At 48.0% G+C, this 23,280-nt stretch overlaps 3 protein-coding genes across 8 annotated transcripts in view; 2 read left to right on the top strand and 1 right to left on the bottom strand.

Moving 5' to 3' along the window:
- The window catches only part of TMEM220 (transmembrane protein 220), a 14,867-nt gene extending 13,410 nt beyond the window's left edge, over positions 1-1,457 (top strand). Inside the window, exon 6 of one of the 3 annotated variants that reach the window (XM_066264303.1) lies at positions 445-1,457. In XM_066264303.1, coding sequence (XP_066120400.1) covers positions 445-580 — 136 coding nt within the window. In that variant the 3' untranslated portion in view covers positions 581-1,457. The other 2 variants (XM_066264305.1, XM_066264304.1) reach the window with 2 other exon arrangements.
- Positions 1-12,541, bottom strand: part of ADPRM (ADP-ribose/CDP-alcohol diphosphatase, manganese dependent) — an 18,081-nt gene extending 5,540 nt beyond the window's left edge. The window contains exons 1-5 of one of the 4 annotated variants that reach the window (XR_010729581.1): positions 12,396-12,521; positions 8,951-9,565; positions 8,000-8,116; positions 3,906-4,712; positions 1,279-3,442 (exon numbers count right to left, since the gene is read on the bottom strand). Coding sequence is in view for 3 of the 4 variants with exons in the window: in XM_066264294.1 (XP_066120391.1) it covers positions 7,394-7,755; positions 8,000-8,116; positions 8,951-9,548 (1,077 nt within the window). In the remaining variant the exon portion in view is untranslated. Of the gene's footprint in view, positions 1-1,278; positions 7,756-7,999; positions 8,117-8,950; positions 9,566-12,395 lie in introns of those variants that run through there. The other 3 variants (XM_066264296.1, XM_066264295.1, XM_066264294.1) reach the window with 3 other exon arrangements.
- Positions 10,551-23,280, top strand: SCO1 (synthesis of cytochrome C oxidase 1). The gene is made up of 7 exons (XM_066254589.1): positions 10,551-10,559; positions 12,442-12,822; positions 14,643-14,733; positions 14,940-15,137; positions 15,869-15,961; positions 17,681-17,796; positions 22,429-23,280. Exons 1-7 carry the CDS (start codon positions 10,551-10,553, stop codon positions 22,561-22,563), a joined length of 1,023 nt encoding a protein of 340 aa, XP_066110686.1. The 3' UTR covers positions 22,564-23,280.

The raw sequence follows: 23,280 nt of genomic DNA, 5'->3' as shown, positions 1-23,280 counted from the left end.
ACAGTGCTAGAGCATCTATGTATCCATACGAGAGAAAAGCAACAGGACCCTACCTTACAACTTCCATGAAAATCAATTCCAGGAGGACTACAGACCCAACATGAACGCTACACACTAACACCTCTGGAGAAGACAACTCAGTCTTCTCAAGACCCCGAGGAGGAAGCATCTTCTTAAGCAGGGCACAGAATCATTATGACAAGACTAATTCTAACATTGCTTAATTCATCAATGACTTCAGTTCCTCAAATCATACATATAAATGACAAGAATTTGCATAAAGAATAAAGAATTCCTAAGATCAATGTTCTTTTTCAATAAAAAATTTTTAAAGAGATCTTACAAAAAAGAGGATGTATTTTACTGAATTCTGTCTTTATACTTGTTTTCAAAGCCATCTGTAACTTCACTGGATTTTCACTTATAATTTTCGTGTCCTTATAGGAAGCCAGGTGGTGGGAGACTTCAGCTGGCTGTGGCCACTGTCATCGCTCTGTCCCCGCTGACCGCGTGGGCCTACGTCTATGTCCACGCGGAGATGCGCTCCTCCTGGCCCACTCACTGCAAGACGGTCATTTAAATGAGGAACCTTCTTCTGCAAATGAAGTCTCCATTTTTCATAACCATGAATTTTATTTTGTTAATCCTCACTACTTTTCAAGGCTGACTACAGCACAACACAGGGTGGGATGGGACCAGAGAGGCGGGGCTGGACCACCTACCATGTCAGAGTCGCAGGAAAGACAGCCGGAAAAAAGTTAAGGCATGAATTCTAACTGGGCTTCCTATCTGTGACTCGGGCAAATATATATAAAAACCTCCTGGCGGATAGTCCCTCACCTATCAGAGGGTTAACGGCGGATCTCCCACTTACCCTAGATAATATGAAAGCTCTGAAAATACCAAGTGCTCACAAAGGGCTACACGTGATTAAAACAGGGGAAGCAGGGTTTGGTTAATGATAGGAACAGAGGTTCAAGAGAGGGCTGTACCCCTGAACGAATCTCACCACCTCTAACGGGACAGGGCCATGAACTGAACGAGGATCCAGGTGAACAAAATGGGTGGGTCTTGGGAAGAAAGGAAAATAAAGGAACCTGGAACCAAAAATGAAACGGAGTATTAATTACATTGTAAATAGAAAACAGGACCAACATCTATACACAGTTTTAGGAAAATATCAAAAGCAAGCGAGGGGGCCATTTTAGAGCCCCGCCCCCAATACCGCACCACTGCCACCCTGCGTCCGGCACTAGAAACGTGTCTAGACTGAGGGCAGAACGTTTTTCTTCTTTTTTATTTTAATTTAAAAGCATTCATTAGCCTATTAGAAAAACTATTAATGTTTGGGACACCTGTTTTAAGTATGTTTGGAATAACCTGGGTATGTCAATCTAGTCCTTCAACTGCAAACTTGACATCGAAATACAGGTCAAATGTTTCCAATGAAGTCAACGTCCCAATGGATGCTGTAAGTATAAAATATACACTAGATTTTAAAGATATAGTATTAAAAAATGTAAAAGTTTTTGGATTGCAGTATTTTTCTGGATTGAAATATTTTAGCTATATTAAGGTAAAATACATTAAAATTCATTTTATCTGTTTGTTTACTTTTTAAAATGTGACTGCTGGAATATTTTAGGTTACTTATGTGGCTCACAGTGTATTTCCGTTGGTCAGAGCTGTTTCAGAGCAGGCGGATGGCAACTTTTCTACACAGGCTGGCATCAAACTCCACAGTGAAGACGCTGGTTCACGAGGCGCAGGAACTAGTTCACTCAGGAAGTATCAGCACCAGCCACGTGTCAGGAGTGAAAGTGAGCCTGGAGTTGACCACATATTTTACAGCCTTTCATGCAATGCCGAGTCTTGTATAGATGTTTGTTAAAGGAGGTACGCAAGCGTTGTTTCACACCACGGCCACTGGAGCTGGACCGAAACACAGATCTAATCCCACACGGCCCAGCTCAGGACCCGAGTCCCCGCACTGTGCAGCAGGTTCAAGTCCCTCTCCGGCTGTGACTCGGTTTTCTCCACACGGCCCGGCTCAGGACCCGAGTCCCCAGCTCAGGACCCGAGTCCCCGCACTGTGCAGCAGGTTCAAGTCCCTCTCCGGCTGTGACTCGGTCTTCTCCACACGGCCCGGCTCAGGACCCGAGTCCCCAGCTCAGGACCCGAGTCCCCGCACTGTGCAGCAGGTTCAAGTCCCTCTCCGGCTGTGACTCGGTCTTCTCCACACGGCCCGGCTCAGGACCCGAGTCCCCGCACTGTGCAGCAGGTTCAAGTCCCACTCCGGCTGTCACTCGGTCTCCACACGGCCCAGCTCAGGACCCGAGTCCCCGCACTGTGCAGCAGGTTCAAGTCCCACTCCGGCTGTGACTCGGTCTTCTCCACACGGCCCGGCTCAGGACCCGAGTCCCCAGCTCAGGACCCGAGTCCCCGCACTGTGCAGCAGGTTCAAGTCCCTCTCCGGCTGTGACTTGGTCTCCACACGGCCCAGCTCAGGACCCAAGTCCCCGCACTGTGCAACAAGTTCAAGTCCCACTCCGGCTGTGACTCGGTCTCCACACGGCCCAGCTCAAGACCCAAGTCCCCGCACTGTGCAGCAAGCTCAAGTCCCTCTCCGGCTGCCACTCGGTCTCCACACGGCCCAGCTCAAGACCCAAGTCCCCGCACTGTGCAGCAAGCTCAAGTCCCTCTCCGGCTGCCACTCGGTCTCCACACGGCCCGAACCAGCCGTTTCCTGCTTTATTTCCTGCCCTTTGGGGAATCGTCATAGCACTTCTTGCCTCTCCTAAGCTTAGTATATCCTTCAGTGTCTCATCTTCTGCTCTTCCATCACTTGAGATGCACTCCCACACCCACTTAAACCATCTTTCTTCCTTCAAGTCACCTGTAACCCCTGCACACAAGTGAGATCCATGCCCTGCATCCTCGGCCTTCCCTCGCCCCTGTGACCTGCCCTGCCCCCACCAGCACACAGTGTGAGTGCAAGGAGTGTGTACGGTCCCCTCTGCAGGCTGGAGAACGGCCTCGAGGACGTCCGGGCCAAGCCCCCGGACCTACGCATGTGAACCGGGCAGAGCAGAACAGGCTTTGCAGATGTGAGCGAGTTCCGGACCTCGAGATGAGGTGACCCTGGCTTATCTGGGTGGGCCCTCACTGCCATCACAATTGTGAGAGAGACAGAGAGAGACAGTGGGCTACACGAACAGAAGAGGAAAAGGTGAGGGGACAACAGAGCAGAGAGAGACTTGGAAATGCTACCTGCTGGTTCTGAAGGTGGAGGAAGGGGCCACAAGCCAAGGAACGCAAGAAAGGCAGCTCCAGAAACTGGAAGGGGCAAGGAAGGAGGCCCCCCGAGGCCCCCGAAGGAGTGGGGCCCTGACAACGCCTCGATCTTAGCCGAGATAACCATTTCAGACTTCTGACTCCAGAACTGTAAAGAGCAAATATGTGTTATTCAAGCCACCAAGTTTGTGGTCACGTCACAGTAGCCACAGAAAACGCTCCTGTATACCTGCATAATGCCAGGAGCTCAGCAAGCACGCGTATTGACTAGTTCTGTTTCTAAGCCCTGAATGAGACTTTCTCTACACTTCACAGTCCTTACCTGTCACCTAGTAAGTAAGTGTATCTGCAAATGAGCCTTGCTGCGTGTGACAACTGCGTTAAACATGTCCTATGTATCTACAGGGAGAGTCACAGGTAAGCTCATTTAGCCGCTAGCCTCACGCAGCACTGGCAGGTGGCCTGGAGACCATGTGGGCAGGCACGCGGAGGCTCGAAACAAGGTCCCACTCTGGCTGCAATCACAAGAGGCCCACCCAGCTCCTCTGTGGCCCTCCACCAGCTTCACAGGGGACGGCACACCCGTGTCCACGGAAGCACCGTTCACTTACCTACGAAGTAACCTGACAGTTTGGTTTTGTACAGAACAGGAACTCAAGCCCATGAAAGCATAACATGATGGATATTCTGAGCGCAGAACTGTCCAGAGCTCATATGCATAGCAGGTTCCATGGGGAAACGTGACCTGAGCTTACTCCTTCTCTTTTCCCACGAAGTTTAAGTTACACAGCTAATACGTGAGCATATCGTCCTTGTAAAAATGTAAAAAAAAGTCAGGTAAGGTTGAAATAAAATCTGTCTTGATGACAGTAACCCCCACCCCCTAGCTCATTTCTGCCAGTTCCATTCACTTCCTTTCTGCTTTTCAGCTGGGGATACACAGTCCGGAAATACTTCGGAACGTCTGAGCCCACACACATCGAAGCATTAATGAACACATGTTGTAATGCCCACAGGAAACTAAACATGAGACGGAGGACTCGGGTGGGGCGAAGGAACAGAAAGACAGAGCTGGCGTCCCTCTTCCTACAGACCAAGTCAAGCAGACTGAGGCTGGAGGGGCTTTTCCCGCCTGTAGCTGATGACTCGGTCCGTCACCCTGCCTTTCCCCTTCAGCAGCATCCTGTCAGGGTAGACGTACACCGTGCCGAAGGCCTGGCTGTCGGGGCCCGTCTCGATGACCCCCTCCACGTTGACGTGGTGTACGCCGAAGGGGTCCTCCGCGTAGCCGCCGTCGTGGGTGTGGCCGGCGAAGAAGCACACCACGCACTCGTGTGCCCAGATGACTGCGAGGGCGTCCCTGTAGTTCCAGGCCAGGCACACGCTGTCAGAGGCCTCCGGGTAAATGGGAAGATGGCCTGTCCCAGAGAAGAGAAGGAGCGAGTCCATCAGCATACGCTCTTTCACCAAATCAAACGGCTAAACAGCAGCACTCAGGAAAACGGTGTGCAGGGCCACCTTGTTACGGGCGGAGGGGCTGAGACGGCGAGAGAACACACACACACCCCCACACACGGGCTGGGGAACCATCAGCCACACCCCTGGAGCGGGAAGGCTGAGACAGTGCACACACAAGGGCAGCGAGGCCTCAGTGACAACAGGAGCCCTGATATCTCTAGGGCCTGGAGCAGGCGTGGCCAACAGTTTTTGCCCCAGGGCCAGATTAGAAAGAAAACTTTTATCATGGGCCAGTCGAAATATTAAAATTAAAAAATGTTAAATACAAAAATTCGTTTAAGTAAACAAAATTTTATTATGTAATTTGATTATGAATAAATGAGTGAAAAGCAATTTTAATATACAATATTATTTTAATAAAAATATTTTAATGAAAATATAATTACATACCGTATAAATATCCAAACTGTATCACAATCAATCAAAACAATATTTAATTAATAGAATAAGCTTGAAGGGGTTATATCGCAAATAAAACAATTATTTCATTTTACAAACAGCCTGGACACGTTTTCAGTTATCAACTGCAGCTACTGTCTATGCTACAATGCCACTTGATTCAGCACACTTGACCACAAAAATAACGAATTGTTTGACCTTGGGTGCGCACTGGCAAACTCCGCCTTTTAAAAGAATGTGGGTTTCACATCACCACTAAACGTCAAACAATGCATATCGAGTACAGACGAGTACAAAAGTTGTAAATCTTTATAATGGAATTTTTTAAAAAATAAAGAAGTATCACGAATCCATTCAACCAATTATTGGAAGTTAACCCTAGATTAGTCACACGCAGAATTCTTTTCTGCATATCACTATCTCCTTAAAAATCTCAATTTCCAATAATCCAAGACGCTTCTGCTTCTGAGTAGCTGAGATTTTAAAGTAGCGGAGAATATTAAAATTTAATCTCAGGCCGCATAAACTCATGTGGGCTGGATACAGCCCATGGGCCGGATGTTGGCCATGCCTGGCCTAGGGTCTCAAGACGTACAATTAGCACAGGAGACTGACGGCACCCAGAACCAGGCACATGTATGGACTCCAGTCCCACCCATTTCCTCAAGTGTATGAGTGGTACGTACACACGAGGTGCTACTCTTAAATAAAAGAACAGGTAAGGGAAGGACCAGTGAATTATAGGTCATTTTTATAAACACTCGATGTTTTACAAACAGCTGATTTATGCCACGATAAACACCTCTGAGAACTAGGTACCCCAGCCATCTCGCAGATGAGGAAACTGAGATAAAGTGGGGAATATTCATACTGGGTCCCACAGGAGAGAGGGAAGCAGAGCTGGGGGTGGGGGTCTTCCAGTCCCTGACGCCCAGACACATGAGGCCACATCACACATCGGGCCACATCCACATCGACATACAGATCCAGCAGCTCACTGGTCTTTGCTTCTTCCCATTAAGTCACTTTTCTTTTCTCTCGATTACTGTTTATTTTTATTCTGCTTCATCTCTGCTGGGTTGTATTACAGGTAAAAAAGGAAGAGGGGCTAACGGTGCATCCCTGCAGGCACATGCACGCTCAGCCACCCGTCCAGTGGCGACAGGGCGCAGCGTCTACAGAGGTTGCCACAAGGGACTCATCTCCAGAAGCCCTGGACAATGTCACCGTCAGCTGCCCCCTTCTGTTTCAAACACTAGACTTCCAGGGCAGTGCCCATCCTCCCGGCTTTCCTCCACGCTCGGCAGCTGCTAATTCTCACTCTCCCGGCCAGCTCCCCATGACTGCCTGCTTCCTGGGCGTCCTCACTCCGTCCACTCCCAAAGACCTGGTGGTCTCTGAGTACTGCACACAGCTCTAAGTATCGCCTGTTCTTTCGCCTTCCACATGCATACTTCTAGCCCCAACTCCTACTTTGAATTGCAGAGTCAATGTCCAAACTGCGTCCTCAGCATCTCCATGGATGTCTAACAGGCGCCTGGAAGTGGTCATTTGAAGCCTGAACTCTTGAACTCGGCACTCAAAGCCCCTGCTGCTGTGGTGTTCCTGTCCCAGCGAACAGCACCCCTGTGCTCCCAACTTCCTGGCCAGAACCTGAGAACTAGGCAAAATGACCTCGGAGCAGCCAAAAGCAACGTTTTGAAAAAGCAAACAAACAAACTAAAACCTATTTCTATTAGTCATTTTCACTTTGCTAAAGAGAACCCGGGACACTCTCATGTTGAGGGATTCCATCCACTTTCTAAGCTCACGGAAAAACAAGAGATTGAAGAGGCTGATAAAGTAGATAAGCACAGAGACACAGCGACACAGGACAGCATGGGAACGGGAACGGGACACCAAGCACAGACTCTAGTCTCAGCTCTGTCAGCAGCCACACGATTTATATAGTGTAATCTCCTTCAATTCAGTGTCCCTACTTTTTTTTAATTTATAGGTTGACATGGTTCACCAAACTACACAGGTTTCAAGTGTACAACTCAATACAACACCATGTACACAGTGCACCAGTTTCCCTATTTTTAAAATTAGAAGATTTGACTATATGATTTCTAGGTCTCCTTTAGCTCCAGTGTTCTCTAAAGAAGTACCACTCAGCAGTGAAACACCAGAAGCGGACAGGTCAAGAAGCATTCCCCTTGGCCCTGGCCGGTTGGCTCAGCGGTAGAGCGTCGGCCTGGCGTGTGGGGGACCCGAGTTCGATTCCTGGCCAGGACACATAGGAGAAGCGCCCATTTGCTTCTCCACCCCCCCCCCTTCCTCTCTGTCTCTCTCTTCCCCTCCCGCAGCCAGGGCTCCATTGGACCAAAGATGGCCCGGGTGCTGGGGATGGCTCCTTGGCCTCTGCCCCAGGTGCTAGAGTGGCTCTGGTGGTGGCAGAGCGATGCCCCTGAGGGGCAGAGCGTCGCCCCCTGGTGGGCGTGCCGGGTGGATCCCAGTCAGGTGTATGCGGGAGTCTGTCTGACTGTCTCTCCCCGTTTCCAGCTTCAGAAAAATACAAAAAAAAAATTAATTAATTAAAAAAGAAAAAAAAAAGAAGCATTCCCCTTTTAAGACCACTCTGACTCAACTTTCAATGTTAATCTCATAGATTAGTTTTCTGGTAAAAAATTTAAACTAAGCATTTACTTTATAGAAAGATGGTATCACAATATAAGACATTAGTATGCATTAAACTCTAACTTTTCCCATCCTTTAAAATACTAGTATCAACAAATCATTTACTTACTCACGATCACCACCTTCTCTTGGTTTGTGTCCGAGAACGTAAGGACTTCATTCAACCAGTTCAGCTGTTCTTGGCTGAATCCTCCATTGAACTGGACAAACTGAGGCTCAGAAAGTCCTAAAATGAATTCCGTATGTTAGATCCACGGAGTACCATTCTCTCCTCACCAGGGCATTCGAACGTAGCTAGTTTGTGCACACCTCTTACCTCTCTTTAGGAACCCTGGGCAGCAACTGACCTAAAACAGGGAACTACACGAATTTAGAGCAATACATAAATACTGTAAATCATGCGGTACCTTACTCCTACCCTCGCTACTCCTCTGCTCACTTCACCAGCTTCCTGTCACATTGAACATCAAGTACGGGCTCTTGACGGTGTCCACTGAGCCGCTGCAGCATCACCCTGCACACGAGGCGCTTTTCAAGAACGCCCGTCCTCGTACGCTTAGTGCCTCTGCCGCAAATCCTCTTCCCAAGACTGACTCCCCTTGGTCACGGAGGCTGCAGCGTCCTGCCTGTCTGCTGGGGAGGCCGCCTCTGACCACCTAACCTAAAACAGGCCCCTCAGTCCTACGGTATTCCTGGTAGTCTCCGTCACCGTGTGAACAACCCTGGTCCTGCCTCACTTATTACCTCTCCTGCACCTGCTTTCCTGTTCCCTCGACTCCACCCATTGGAACGGTGATCCCATCGGAGCTGCTGACAGTTCTAAATAGCTAAGCTCTAGAAAAAGTGCTCAGTCTAGAACAGGCATTCAGATCCTAGTTTAAATAAATCTTGAACCAACTGCAGCCAAGCCATGTGCCACGAGGCTTGTGGGAGAAGTCCGGACCCTCCACAACAGTGACGATATACTTTTACCTTAGTCATCCATCTTCCTGCCGAATAAAAGGTAGCTGAAGAATTTAAAGACAATGCATTAGACTCTCAGCTCAAAGGAATAATTCACCTTGCGGACTATTCAATTCCATATTTGGGTTGTGCTCCTTCAGCATCTTCAGACACTGCTGGTACTTGGGAGAAGACTGATCCACGCCCAGGACACTCAAGTCATAAGCATCGAGTAAAATGAACCGGAACTTAGGAAACGGTACAAAATGGTAAGCATAGTAACTCCCTATAGGCACAGTTTCCAGACCGTGCACGGTCCTGTCTTCCAGAAACTTTGTGTTCAGTTTCGAGTTTGTCAAATAGTCCCTGCTGAAGTTATAGAATTCATGATTCCCCCAGGTATGATGAACTGGGACTTTGAGCATTTGAAACACGTTCATAACAAGTTCCAGTGACCTTTCTGAGGCTTTATACTGTGCGTTGTAGCCATCGATGATGTCCCCAAGCTGAAGAACGCAAGAGGGCGGGCTGCTTTGTTTATTCCAGTGTTCGATAGCACCCTGTAAGTGCAGAAGACTGTGTCTGTAGTATCGCCGTCTGTTTCCTTGGTAATTATAGCCATCTTCTAGGTTAGCATATTGAATGTCTGCTATAACTCCAAAGGAGAAAAGTTCTGAAGTCTCACGGGCGGTTCTGGAACTGGGCTTGTCATCCATCACCTCCAAACAGATTTCTGAAGGAAGTAAAAAAAGATAACTAAGTTACAAACATCTTAATTTTCTAACTGGTAAAATGGGTATTATTACACTTAACAGTTAACCCAGCAGCAGCCTGGTATAGAGGAAAATGCATGGGCTTTAGGATCTGACAATCTCAGGTCCAAATTACCAAGTTCTTGAAATGCTTCCATTCTTATCTGTGAGACAGATGATAAACCTGTATCCTTTAGAAGAGTAATAACTTACAGAGTATTATCCCAGGAATGAGTAGGCATTCTCATTCTAGTCAAGTCAAGTTCCAATCTGGAGTAATTTGTGGTTTTCAAGAAACACACACTAGTTTTAAACATGTATGCACACACGTACACACACATATACCAATACTTCTACGACCATTTCAGGATTTTTTATTTGAAAGTCATACGTTATATTCATTGTACTTTATACATTAGGTTATGGCTGTGGGTGATTTTGTGTCAGAATGGATCTTTTCTCTTTGTTCTTGGGTAGGTCACCAGAAATAAGGTTCTCATATTCTATATCTGTAACAACAGGTTAAAGTACTGGATTGCTAGTAACGCCTCTCAGCACTGATAACAGAGCTGGGAGGGTTTTCTGAAAGTTTAGGCCTCGCTGTCCTGATCAAAAGAGCCTAAAGCGAGCACAAAAATTGATCAGCTCTGTCAGATGACATTATCTGTGTCCTATCTGTTTCAAGAAAAGTGTCTATCGATCTGGAAATGCTGAGGTCACTGGTTCGAAACCCTGGGCTTGCCTGGTCAAGGTACATATGGGAGTTGATGCTTCCAGCTCCTCCCCCCTTCTCTCTCTCTGTCTCTCTTCTCTCTCTCTGTCTTTCCCTCTCCTCTCTAAAATGAATAAATAAAAAAAATTAAAAAAATAAAATAAAAGTGTCTAAATTGAAAGAAAATAAAAAAACTCTCATTTAGGAATCTGGGTGGTTTGACATTAATAACAAAAGTGATAGGTTTACCCTAAATGTCTCAGGTATCTTTTAACACTAAAGTTTCATAGGTCCATAAAATCAGGCTGAGAGGGGCTACTAGCCATTCAGCAATGATAGTTATAAAACACCTATTTTAAGTTAGGAACTGTTTTAGAAGCTAATACTTTATGTAACATTACACATTTAATATGAAGAGGTTGCATGGAAATGCTGTGATAAGGAAGTAAAGGTAAGGCTCTTAGCCTGACCAGGCAGTGGTACAGTGGATAGAGCATCAGACTGGGACGCGGAGGACCCAGGTTCAAAACCCCAAGGTTGCCAGCTTGAGAGTGGGCTCATCTGGTTTAAGCAAGGCTCACCAGCTTGAGTCCAAGGTCTCAGGCTTGAGCAAGGGGTCATTCGGTCTGCTGTAGCCCCCCCCATCAAGGTACATAAGAGAAAGCAATTAATGAACAACTAAAGTGCCCCAATGCTTCTCATCTCTCTCCCTTCCTGTTTGTCCCTATCGGTGCCTCTTTCTGTCTCTGTCACACACACACACACACACAAAAAAAAAAAAAATGGTAAGGCTATTTAATGAATCACTCTAGTACAGAAACAAAATTTAACTGACCAGTTAAAAAATACCACTATTCTATTTTAATTTACTGGATGTGTGTTTGATCAATTCACCTGTAACGGAAAAGGATGAACAATAATTTTATATACCCATTGCCTGAATCAGCAAGAAACTTTTGCAGCTTTTTGTCAAATTGAGGAAAAATTTCTCCCTGGGCAAACAAATATACAGAAATAAAAGAGTAAAGAAGTAAAACAAAGTAAAATGAAATAATAAAATAAAATAAATCTTACTACCCACAGGAAACTCCAAGACAGAAAATTCACTTTGGTGAAAATCAACTTGACATGCTGAGCCAACCAGTTACTTTGAGCCGAAATTCCAGAAATTCCTGACAATCCCAGGGAAAGCTTTGGAATGAGGAAATACGGGTAACCCTGGACCACAACCTCAGGGCGCTGAAGAGCAGCACAGACGCCCAGCCATGCCTGCTCCCAGAAGGTCCCAGGCTTCAGGGTACCCCGCACCGGGGCACCCGCCGCTTCTGCTCAGAGGAAACCCGACACAGGAGTGGGAACTGAAACTAAGAAAGAGACCTCGAACGCTATTTTCCCACCATTTTTTTCCTGTACTTTGCAAATCCACCACGGAAGGGGGGGGGGGGAGGTCCAGACCCCAGATGCTGAGACATAAACAAAGGCAGACAACAGGCGAGTTAAACTTCCAAAGGAATGCAAAATACACTTCTACGCGCTCAGCCTGGTGAATATGCGGCTGTACTCCCCCCACCCCAAATAAGCGGATCCACAGGAGGAACTCATCAACAACCCGGTAACCGAGACCCTGGCAGGGGGCAGGGAACGTACGAGTGCATGTCAGACCCTGGGGCCCGGGGCAGGGAGACCGAACTGTGACACAGCACACACGACCTCGTGCTGTGCGGTTCATAATCGGGTCACCTTCCACCCCGGGGCAGGAAGCGCCAGGCACCTGGGTCACGCTCGCCTCGCCCTTGCTGCCCTAACGACTCAAGGTATCATTAATAGCAACACAAACTCAAACTACTTCCAAGTGCAAGAGGTCGGCCTGAAGGTGCAAAGGGTCAGCCGCGGGGTGTTCTCGTCTCCGAGGTCGGCGTCGCCCAGCGGGGAGGGGTCGCCCCAGCTTCCCCGGGCCGCCCGGCCTAGGCCCCGCCGCGCATCCGGACCCCCAGGCCGGGCTCTAGGCCGCCCCTCTCCTCCGGGTCCTGCTGCCCACCCTCGCCCAGCGCCCGGGGCCGAGCCGCCGCCCCTAGGAGCCACTGCGAGCAAACACCTACCACGCGCCAAATCCTCCTGGGCGATGGTTGCTAGCCTCCCCGCTAGGCGACCGCGTCACCATCGAGCCGGACGGAGCGAGCGGCGCGCCTGACTTCCGGCGGAAAACGTCATCCCCGGAAGTTAAGGGGCGGGCTGAAGGAGGCGCGGCGTCCTCAACTGACGGTGGGGCTGTGGCTGGGCTCCGGCCGGAGCATGCGGCTTCCGGGTGGTCAGCTTGGGCTGCTGCTGCTGCGGCGGCGGTTCGCTGTGTGGAGTCCCGCCCAGAGGACCGGCGGGGTCTTGCTCAGGCCGCTCTGCGCGCAGCTAGAGAAGGGGTGGCGCGCCCCGGAGCTCGCCGGCCGCGGTCTGCGTGGCCGGCCGCTGGGCACCGCGGCGCCTCCGCCCCCGACAGGCCGCAGGGACCCCGCGGGGCCCTCGCAGCCCGGGGTGAGTGGACGGCGGGAGCACCGCCGTTCGAGCTCTCAGCCTGCAGTGTGCCATCACTGAGGCGTCAGGGCGTTTGTACGGTGTCTGGCACGTGGGTTCCCCCTTCTGAAGTTCGGGGTGTCCGTGGAAATGGAGCGGAATGTATGGATCATAGTTGCGTGCTGGGTCTGCTTGTTTGTTTGCTTGCTTGTTTGTTCCTCTCAGGTTCTGGTGCTGACCCAGCACCTCCTCCCTCTAGCACAGTGGTAGTCAACCTGGTCCCTACCGCCCACTAGTGGGCGTTCCAGCTTTCATGGTGGGCGGTAGCGGAGCAACCAAAGTATAAACAAAAAGATAGATTTAACTATAGTAAGTTGTTTTATAAAGATTTATTCTGCCAAACTTAGCGAAAATCTGACATAAAGTACTTGGTAAGTAATTATTATTATACTTTTTAACTTTGCTTTATAAATTTTATAAAGTTATTACCCTACTTTATAAATCACCATTACTGTGGAACTGGTGGGTGATTAGAAAATTTTACTACTAACAGAGATAAAAAAAGTGGGCAGTAGGTATAAAAAGGTTGACTACCCCTGCTCTAGTAGGTAAGTATAAGTGGTTTTCAGAGCTTGGGGAAGGAGAATGAGTTAGGCCTAGGTCAGGGGTCGGAACCTATGGCTCATGAGCCAGATGTGGCTCTTTTGATGGCTGCATCTGGCTCACAGACAAATCTTTAATAAAAAAATAAATAACGTTAAAAATATAAAACATTCTCATGTATTACAATCCATTCATTTCCTACCGCTCATGTTCATGGTTGTGGGTGTCTGGAGCCAATCACAGCTGTCCTCCAGGACAACACCAAATTTTTATTGGATAATGCATAACGTACATGGGTCGTTGTATGGCTTCCACGGAATTACATTTTAAAATATGTGGCATTCATGGCTCTCTCAGCCAGAAAGGTTCCCAACCCCTGGCCTAGGTGCTCGACATCTCACCGTGGGACGTGGAAAGGGTGTCAATAAAAATAAATAGTGCAATTTGCAGGAAGCTCCACTTTTTGATCTCCTCTACTTTGCCTTTGTTATTTCAGAAGCCAGAGTTAGGTTAACCTCCCAATTTTTTTTTCTTTATTTATACTAACAGTTATTAGTACAAGCAGGTAATTAACAGGTTTTTAAATCAGCAGTCAGAATCAGGGTCACACATAGAAACAGTCTAGGTTACTTGGCTTCGGGTTGTTCTTTGTACTGGGTTTTTTTTCACATGAAAAGAAATTGACTTGGCCCTGGCGGGTTGCTCAGCGCATAGAGCTTCCCCCAGTTTTGGACATATGGATGTCCCCTTGGTCAGGGCACACAGGAGAAGCGACCATCTGCTTCTCTCCCCCACCTGGTGGCTCCATTGATTCCAGCATGGCCCCAGGCACTGAGGATAGCTGGGTTGGTCCAAGCACCTCAGCCTAAAGCCTATTTTCTGGCACTAAAAATAGCTCAGTATTCCAGCATCTGCCCAAATGGGTTGCTGGGTGGCTCTCCATCAGGGTACATGTGGGAGTCCACCTATCTCCCCTTCTCTCACCTAAAAAAAGAAAAGAAATTGACTTAGAGGACTACTCTACACTTGGAAACAAATGCCTGTGTAATTATATTAGGAGCGCAGATGTCCCTGCATCCACAGAAACTGTATTTTCTCATCCAAATGACAGAAACCATTTTGTACATCTAACAAGGTCAACAACTCTGTGCACATTATATTAAACATGATAATAAGTTTAATGTGGTTAAATGTCTGCATCTTACTTGTATTTTTATTTTTGAAATCTGACCTAGTAGCCTGTTTCCTGGAAGTCTTTAGCAATCACATTTGCTATTGGAGGGGCTTTATTGGCTGGAATGAAGTACTTCAAGAAAAAGAAGACAGAGAGTAAGTAGAGATCGTCTGGTCAGCTCTGAGTAAAATCCTCCCTGGCTGTGTCCTAGCGTCTTTTTGTTCTTAGAGCTTGATTTGATTTATTTGATTTTGTTTTATTATTTTCACTAGTATAGGATGGATCATATGTCAGGCATTTGAGTCCCTGTGGTTAGGTTAACTTTTTTTTTTTTTTTTTTTGGTGTATTTTTCTCTTTAAGAGCTGGAGAAAGACCGACAGCGAAGCATTGGAAAGCCTCTACTTGGGGGACCGTTTTCCCTCATAACTCATACCGGAGAGCCCAAAACCGATAAGGACTACGTGGGTCAGTGGGTGCTGATTTATTTCGGTTTCACTCACTGCCCTGATGTTTGCCCTGAAGAACTAGAAAAAATGATTGAAGTCGTGGAGGAAATAGGTAAGAAAGCCACCATTGATGACAAGACGTGTGTTTACTTACTGTCCTTAATGTTACCATGCTTTTCACATTCTGGTATTGTTAGGTGGAAGGTCATAATTATTTGGTTTGTCAGAACAAAATCTCAGCATTAGGCTTGTTTTTTACTTTGATTCCCATGACCAGTAAATTCTCCACCAAAATAAGCCTGTTGTGATACAAAATGTTGGGCTTCTTACAAGTGTCGGTGTGGTCTGGGTCCCCCTTAACTCTGCTTTGTGTCCCTTTATTGTGGCCTTCCATCATTGACACTGCCGCTGCCGCCTCCCAGGTGACTTGGTTTGACTCTGAAATCTGTGGTGTGGTCTACAATGTGCAGTCCGGGGCACATAAAAGGAATTACTCCAGGATATTCAGTCCTCATGAATAGTTTACCCTGCTCTTGGGGTAGGGTGGGGGGAAAACAACCCACACATACTGGATTGGATTAGGAGACAAGGTACCCACATGGTGAGATCAGATACCAGCATGTATACACTGGTACAGGGCTTTGGCAGATCATTTATCTGAGTCCACTGGGAATATATAGGGATCTGTCCCTCCTAAAGGCTATCCTAGCCCCTTCCGCATCAGTGCATCTTTGTGTTTCTTAACGCTGTGCTGTACTAGCTACTGCACTGGACTGTAACTGCTGGTGTTCTTTGTTTTTTCCCTTGGAGTGTGAATACTGACTACGGAGAACTTTGTTTCAGATAGCATTCCGACTCTGCCAAACTTAACTCCCCTTTTCATCACCATTGACCCAGAGAGGGACACCAAAGAAGCCATCTCCAGATACGTGAAAGGTATGTTTCGTGAAGGATACTTTGTATCTGGTTAGCTCTACAGTGTTTGAAAGATGCACCCACTTGAACTTTATAGCGCCCTGTGAAGTGAGGGGACAAAGGTTATTACTGATTTTACAGGCACATAAACAGGTAAGGGTCAGAGTTGTGACTGTGGTTAGTAAGTAAATAAACAAGAAGTAGGTTTCTAAGTCCTGGAGCAGGGCTCTTTTTATTTCGTTGCAGTGGAAGAACTGAACTTGGCCTTCATTTAGCAGCAAAACTAGTAGAGCCTTGAATTGAGAGTAAAGACACGCCGCTGTTAATTCTAGCTCTGGACCTCATTCTCTCCTTCATACAGTTAATGGGAGTGTTCTGGTAGAATGTATATTGAGAGATCAAAAATGAGATTTTTTGGCCTCAGGCACTGAGGATATAGCTCCTTGGAGTGTCAGCCTCAGGCACTAAAAATAGCTAGGTTGATTCAAACATCAGCCCAAGATGGGTTGCGAGGTAGATCTTGGTCGGGGGGCATGAGGGAGTCTGTCTCACTATCTCTCCTCCTCTCACTTAAAAAGAAAAAAAAGTATGAATTATATGTCAACACATTTTGAACTTAGCACATACTATTTTATAAATCCAAAACATTCATTATGACAAACATAACTGTTAATGGAAGAATTTCAATTCAAACATCTCAACATGCAGGTTAAAACCTATTAGAAGGCACTTTTAAAGACTAAATGGTGGTAGAGTTAAAGGTGAATACTTAACGTTTTACAGGCCTGGGTGAGTTGCTTAATTCCTCTGGATTCAAGTTTTTTCGCACATTCCAATATACATATTCTATAAAGCTTTGAGGTTCTTTTAAAAATACGTTTTGTGAAGGACCTACTATATATTTTATGATTTAACAGATTTAGGGAGATATACTTGACATTAAATACACATATTTAAAGTGCAGAATTTGTTACCTTTTGACACACGTATGCACTTGGGAAATCATTGCTGCAATAAGGAAGTGAACACATCCGCTGCAATAAGGAAGCGGACGCGTCCGTCCACTGCAGTGTGGAGGGGGGACACGTCCTCTGCTGCAATAAGGAAGTGGACACATTCGCTGCAATAAGGAAGTGGACACGTCCGTCCGCTGCAGTGCGGAGGGGGATACGTCCTCTGCTGCAATAAGGAAGTGGACACATTCTCTGCTGCAGTGTGGAGGGGGACACGTCCCCTGCAGTGAGGAGGGTGAAATATCCACTGCTGCAATAAGGAAGTGGACACGTCCGCTGCCGCAGTAAGGAAGTGGACACGTTCGCTGCTGCAGTGCGGAGGGGGACACATCCGCCACCCCAGCAGTGTCCTTGTGCCCTTGCTAACCTCCCCTCCTGCCCTCCACTTCACCACCCCCCAAGTAGGATTATAGGTTATGTACTGTTTTTGAGTGGCTTCTTTCAGTGGAGTTACTTTGAGATTCATTGTATTATGGAATATATCCATAGTTCACTCGTTTTTATTGCAGTGTAGTAGTCAGTTGATGGACACGGGAGTTTTTCCCAGTTTTTGACTTTCATTCCACGTGAATTTATTTTTTTTTGGAACAAGAGGAAGTGGATAGGGACTCACAGGAAGAAGGTGGCAGTAGGGACGCTTCATAACCGATGCTGCATTGTAACGTGGTGGTGGCTGTTGTATGTGGTTCTCATTTTTCACTGTCTTTCTCGTTTTGCATTTATTTAGAATTTTCTCCCAAACTTGTTGGCTTGACTGGCACAAAAGAGGCGATCGATCAGGTGGCCAGAGCGTACCGGGTGTACTACAGCCCCGGCCCCAAGGACGAGGACGAGGACTACATAGTAAGTACATGCTGCAGCCCCAGGCCAGCTCCAGGTCAGCTCCAGGTCCGGGGGGTCACCCGGCTCCATGCGGTGACTGGCTTCAGAGAGGAAAGGAAACCGAAGGCTATTGCAAATTCCTGAGGAATCAGGGATCTTTGAAAGTACAGTAGAAGTACAGTTCCTTTTAAAAGGATGCTTATTTAATAGGCATTCACGGTTCCCATAGTTTAATCGCCTTGTTTCTTTTCTTGTAGCGCGTAAAATGAGAAGGCGATATAAAATCAGTGGTGCTTAGACTCAGTAGGCTGTACTACTGGGTATCACGTTGGAGCTAAACTTACTTTAGTTTCTATAAACAGTATATTGGTTCGCTCTGTGCCCCCTATGAAGAGGTCAGAGAAGTACACTGATTTTAGAAAGCACTGTAAGGCCGCGAAAGAACTGCATTTTTGGGTTGAACAGTAAGAATTCGGAAAAGCAGGAGACAAGGGGAAAGCCACGGATAGGCAGACCCTCCGTCGGGTGTGTTTCCATGTCAGAGCGCCCTCTTCACGTTCCCTAGCACCGCCCGCAGCCCTGGGCTGTGCTCCGGTGCCTGCGCCTTTTCTCGGTGGTTCCCGCAGTCCTCCTCTCTGCACGCGCTCTTCCCCGTTGCAGGCAGCGTGGCCCTGGTGCTTTAGCATTTCCACGTGCACCAGGGTGCTCGGGCCCGTGCAGCCCGCTGCGGCTCCCTCAACCGTGGACCAGGAGCGCGGTTTGCGCCCCTGCAGCCTACGGCCTAAATCAGACTTCTGGCCCCTTTGCCCCACACCTACATTGGAATCTTATTTTCTAGGTCTGGTGCCTCATAGATTTAGGGAAACTTGGATTCATGGGGCAAAAAGACAAAAATTAGCATTTTTTGTAAGCCCTGAGTTAAGGAAACAGGAAGCTCTGCTGTGAAGTAGTGAGGGGAGCAGAGGGGGTGGGCACGGGAGGAGGAAGAGCAGAGGGGGCGTGGTCACAGGGGGAGTAGAGCGGAGGGGCGTGGTCACGGAGTGGTGTGGTCACAGAGCGGAGGAGAGCGGAGGGGCCATGGGGTGGGGGACTGACTCCCAGACCCGCTTCCTCTTTCCATAGAGGAGAGCTGTGCTAATTGGACTTGAGTTTGTACAGCGAGATTTGTTCTGTGCGTAAATTCAGAATTGGGGTGTTAATTTTTTAATCTTAAAAATTGAAATGCAAATATTTAAGTCTTATGGAACTTCTTAGACACTCAAGAAGCCACCCGAGACCCCATTTTGAGAAATATTGGTCTCCTGCCATAAGAATCGAACATTCTTCCTGCCCGGTGGTGGTGGAGTAGAGAGAGCATCGACCTGGGTGCTGAGGGCCCTGGTGTGAAACCCCGAGGTCACCGGCTTGAGTGTAAGCTTGCCAGCTTGAGCACGGGATCATCAGCGTGATCTTAAGGTCGCTGGCTTAAAGCCCAAGGTCACTGACTTGAGCAAGAGGTCACCGGCTGGGCTGGAGACCCCCGCTACCCTCACCTCCCCTGGTCAAGGCACTATGAGAAGCAGTCAGTGAACAACTAAAATAACGCAGTTACGAGTTGATGCTTATCTTTCTCCCTTTCTGTCTCTTTCCCTTCCTTGTCTGTCTGTCTCTCTCAAAATAAATAATTTTTAAAAATTGACATTTGATAATCTGTGTGGAGTTCATTGCTCTACATTTGCCAAATCAATCAGTAGGGGGAGACACTGTCCAGCTTCTCAGTTTGTCATGGTATGACTTCCGCCCCTGGAGGTGACAGGTTGTCATCCGTAGGAGATGTGGGAAACTGCCCTTAAGATTTAAGGACCTGGCCTGACCAGGCGGTGGCGCAGTGGATAGAGCATTGGACTGGGATGCGGAGGATCCAGGTTCGAGACTCCGAGGTTGCCAGCTTGAGCACGGGCTCATCTGGTTAGAGCAAAAGCTCACCAGCTTGGACCAAGGTCGCTGACTCAAGCAAGGGGTTACTCAGTCTGCCCAAGCCCTCGGTCAAGGCACATATGAGAAAGCAATCAATGAACAACTAAGGTGTCGCAATGCACAATGAAAAACTAATGATTGATGCTTCTCATCTTTTCGTTCCTGTCTGTCTGTCCCTGTCTATCCCTCTCTCTGTCTCTGTAAAAAAATAAAATAAAAAAATAAAGATAATGTAAGTGTACATTTTAAAAAAATAAAAAAGATTTAAGGTTCTGCAACGAGTAAGGGACTACCTTAAAGGCTGAGATGTAACAGAATGAGGTTTTCTTCATCTCAAATAACAACAGAAAGTAAGCTCAGTTAGTTAGAGCGTCGTCCTGATCCACCAAGGTTGTGGGTTCAGTCCCGGGACAGGGCGCATGCAAGAATCAACTAGTGAATGCATAAGTGAGTGGAACCACAACCTGATCTCTCTCTCCCTCTTCCTCTCCCACCTCCATACTTTTTAGAGTTTGTCCTACATATATAACCTGCACTATTGTCTGTAAAAAGACTGAAAACCACACAATCATTTTTAAAGAGGTTACTATGTCTGTGCTGATCTAGAACAATTATAGTGTATTGTTACTTCTGTGTAAAGAGGAAAAGGTGGTAGGTGGTAACAGGAACGAGTGGATGTGAACTCACACTAATAAACGCAGAGAATTCCTCTCAGAGAATGCAGAGGAGCTGGGACAGTGGTTCCCTCCAAGGAGCAGAGCTGAGGACTCGGGGGGTCTGCAGTGGGCGGAGGACATGCGTTCTGTAAGTTTATTGCATGTTCCTTCTTTTTTATTTAACGTACTTACTGATTTTAGAGAGAGGGAGGGAGAAAGAGGAACACCGGTTGGTTGTTCCACTGTGAGCACTCACGGGTTGACTGTCCTCTGTGACCTGACTGGGGATCGAACCGACAGCATTGGCATGTCAGGACAGTACTCCAGTCAACTGGCCACCTCCCCGGGGCACTTACTGTATATCCTCTCATCCTTTTTTTTATGAGCTATATCACCCTTCAAAAAGTACAAGGTGTGTGTGTGCGTGCATGCGTGTGTCGCGTGTGTGTGATCAGGGTGCGTGAGTGTGTGTGTGTAGATGCACAGTAGAAGAACTGAGTTGTTGGCCTCAGTGGAATCCCAGCAGAGAGAGTGGCAACGTGGTGATATAAAGAGCGGGGGCTGTGCAGTGGGACACATCTGGGTTCTAAGCCTTGGCCTGGATTTCCCAGCTTCAGCTCAGCCCCTGGAGACTGCCCTGCTGTTGGTAGAGGTGTGTGTGGAACCTGTCTGCTGGGCTGACCTGCCCCGTGGAGGAGCTGGGGAACTAGAACTTCATCTACTCTGTACTAGAAACTGATTGCTCTTTACCCTGCCCAACCCAACCCAAGTGCATGCTGAGACCAGACCGCTGACAAGTTTCACATCTATGAATAAAACAGTACTCTAGTGTGTATTAGAAGTAATGTATACTAAGCACACTTGTAAGTCCAATACATTAAACTTCTATTTCTAAAGGAGAGGGAGAGCAGAAGGAAGAAGAGGGGAGAAAGAGGTGTGAGCTGCAGGGGGAGGTTTGAAGAGGGGCCTGGAGACCGGGTGGAGCCTGGGCTTGTCAGCCGTGTACAGAAACCTGCCCCCTGCAGCGCGGAGCCAGGACGTGCGCTCAGCAGCTGCCGGCGCTCCCTCGCTCTGCATTCTTTCCTTATGTGACTTGGCAAGTGGCTCTTTCCATTTGCTGTGTCTTTATGCATGTGTGTATATAACAGCCTCATTACCTCACAGGCATACAATGTGTGCGCGGGTATATTTGCAGGGTGTCCAGTTCGGTCTGTAGGATCACATTCCTGTGCTCTCTCCTTGCCAAAGGGCAGTCAAGCCTGCAGGAAGTTCCGAGAACTCTGCATTCCAAGTCATCTGCTCGTTGAAACTGCGATTTTCTGGAAGCATAGAACTGAAAAGATTGATGACTTTCAGATAGGAGTGAGTTCTCAGTGTGGTATAAAAATTCCCTAAGGGATAAAAACACCAATATTCACGTTTCCATTTGAATCACGAACATGAGTGCTAAATACTGTGTTAGAATTTATAAATTGTATGTTTAGTAGGTGGTTTCTGGTGTCTTCTCACAACGCATGGTAAGCAGAATTTAGGTGGTAATGAAGGCAGACAACCAGATCGTCCTAAAACAGGAATACACATCCAAGAGCTTACTGAAGAAAGTCGTTCCTCCCCAACCCTTTGATTTCACGTGATGTGTCTTTCTAATGTGAAGGGGTCAGAGGAAGCACTGTACTCGTAGTGTAAGCTCTTCCCAAGCACGCACGGTGGTTCCACAGCACGGGCTGCTTTACGGGGTTCAGCAGCTGCCGTGTTTCCAAAGGGGGCTCTTCAGAGATTGTGTGGATGAGTGTGTTAAGGATGGAACCAAAAGAAATCCAAATTCTAGTTGCTCTTTCAGCAGTGATCAGTGCAGATTTCTAGAACACAGAGGATTTTGGGTAATTTGTTGCTGTGAATTTGCTGTAACAGGCATGAGTAATAGGGGCCACAGAAGTCAGCGAAGCGTTAATGTGACATCTCTTACCCCAGCGTAGTGTTCAGTGAAATAAGCAGCTCACTGGTAATCTTTTTGCCATCCCCACCCTCTTTTTCTCTGCAGGTGGATCATACCATAATCATGTACCTGATTGGACCAGACGGTGAGTTTCTAGATTATTTCGGACAGAACAAGAGGAACGCAGAAATAGCCGGGGCGATTGCAGCACACATGCGGCAGCACAGGAAGAAGAGCTAGCGTGCGGCGTGCTGGAGCGGGCTTCTCCCGCTGAGGACGAGGGGAGCTCCGCCTCCCATCGGACACGGCACACACGTGTATATACACATGTGTGTACACAAGTATAGATGCGCCTGCAGAACGGCCTGCACACCGGGAGAGCAGCTCACTGCGGACCGGCACACTGCCCTCGGGATCAGCCAGCGTAGATTCTTGGAACTGGAAAGAGTACAACCAAGCCTCCCAGCAGCCACCACAGGACCGGAGGACCAGACTGTGTAAAGCCGGTGGAGGGGACCTCGGGGAAGGACACAGCCGATGAGGCACGGCCGGAGTGCTTCTGCACGTGGTTAGGGCCCTTGGTCAGCGCGGCGCCTCTCCGGGGTGCTGGGCCCTTGCTCATGCGGGCTGTGGGACAGATCTGCAGGAAGGGTGACTCCGTGGTGCTCATGGTGGCTGGCCAGTTACTGGCCGTCCAAGGACTGTCCCTGTCGGGTTTGCAGTCTACTCCGCTGTCAGCAGGTGCCGATCTGACTGAGGAAGGGGGAATCCATCGGGGGACCCATTAGCTCAGTGTCCCCACGATCTTCCATGTGATTTTCAGCCAAATGACGTGTGAGGTTCTCAGGGGCACCTCGTATGTATGGAAGCGAGAGGGGCTGATCTGAGTGTGAGGCAGAGACCCCTCTGCCTGTGCTGGTCTGCACTGTGTGCAATAAATGTGTGTTCAGTTCTGCA

This window comes from Saccopteryx bilineata, chromosome 2 (assembly GCF_036850765.1).
Source record: "Saccopteryx bilineata isolate mSacBil1 chromosome 2, mSacBil1_pri_phased_curated, whole genome shotgun sequence".
Classification (NCBI taxonomy): Eukaryota; Metazoa; Chordata; class Mammalia; order Chiroptera; family Emballonuridae; genus Saccopteryx; species Saccopteryx bilineata.
Note: the sequence above shows the minus strand (reverse complement) of the source record. Positions and strands in the feature narration are given on the sequence as shown.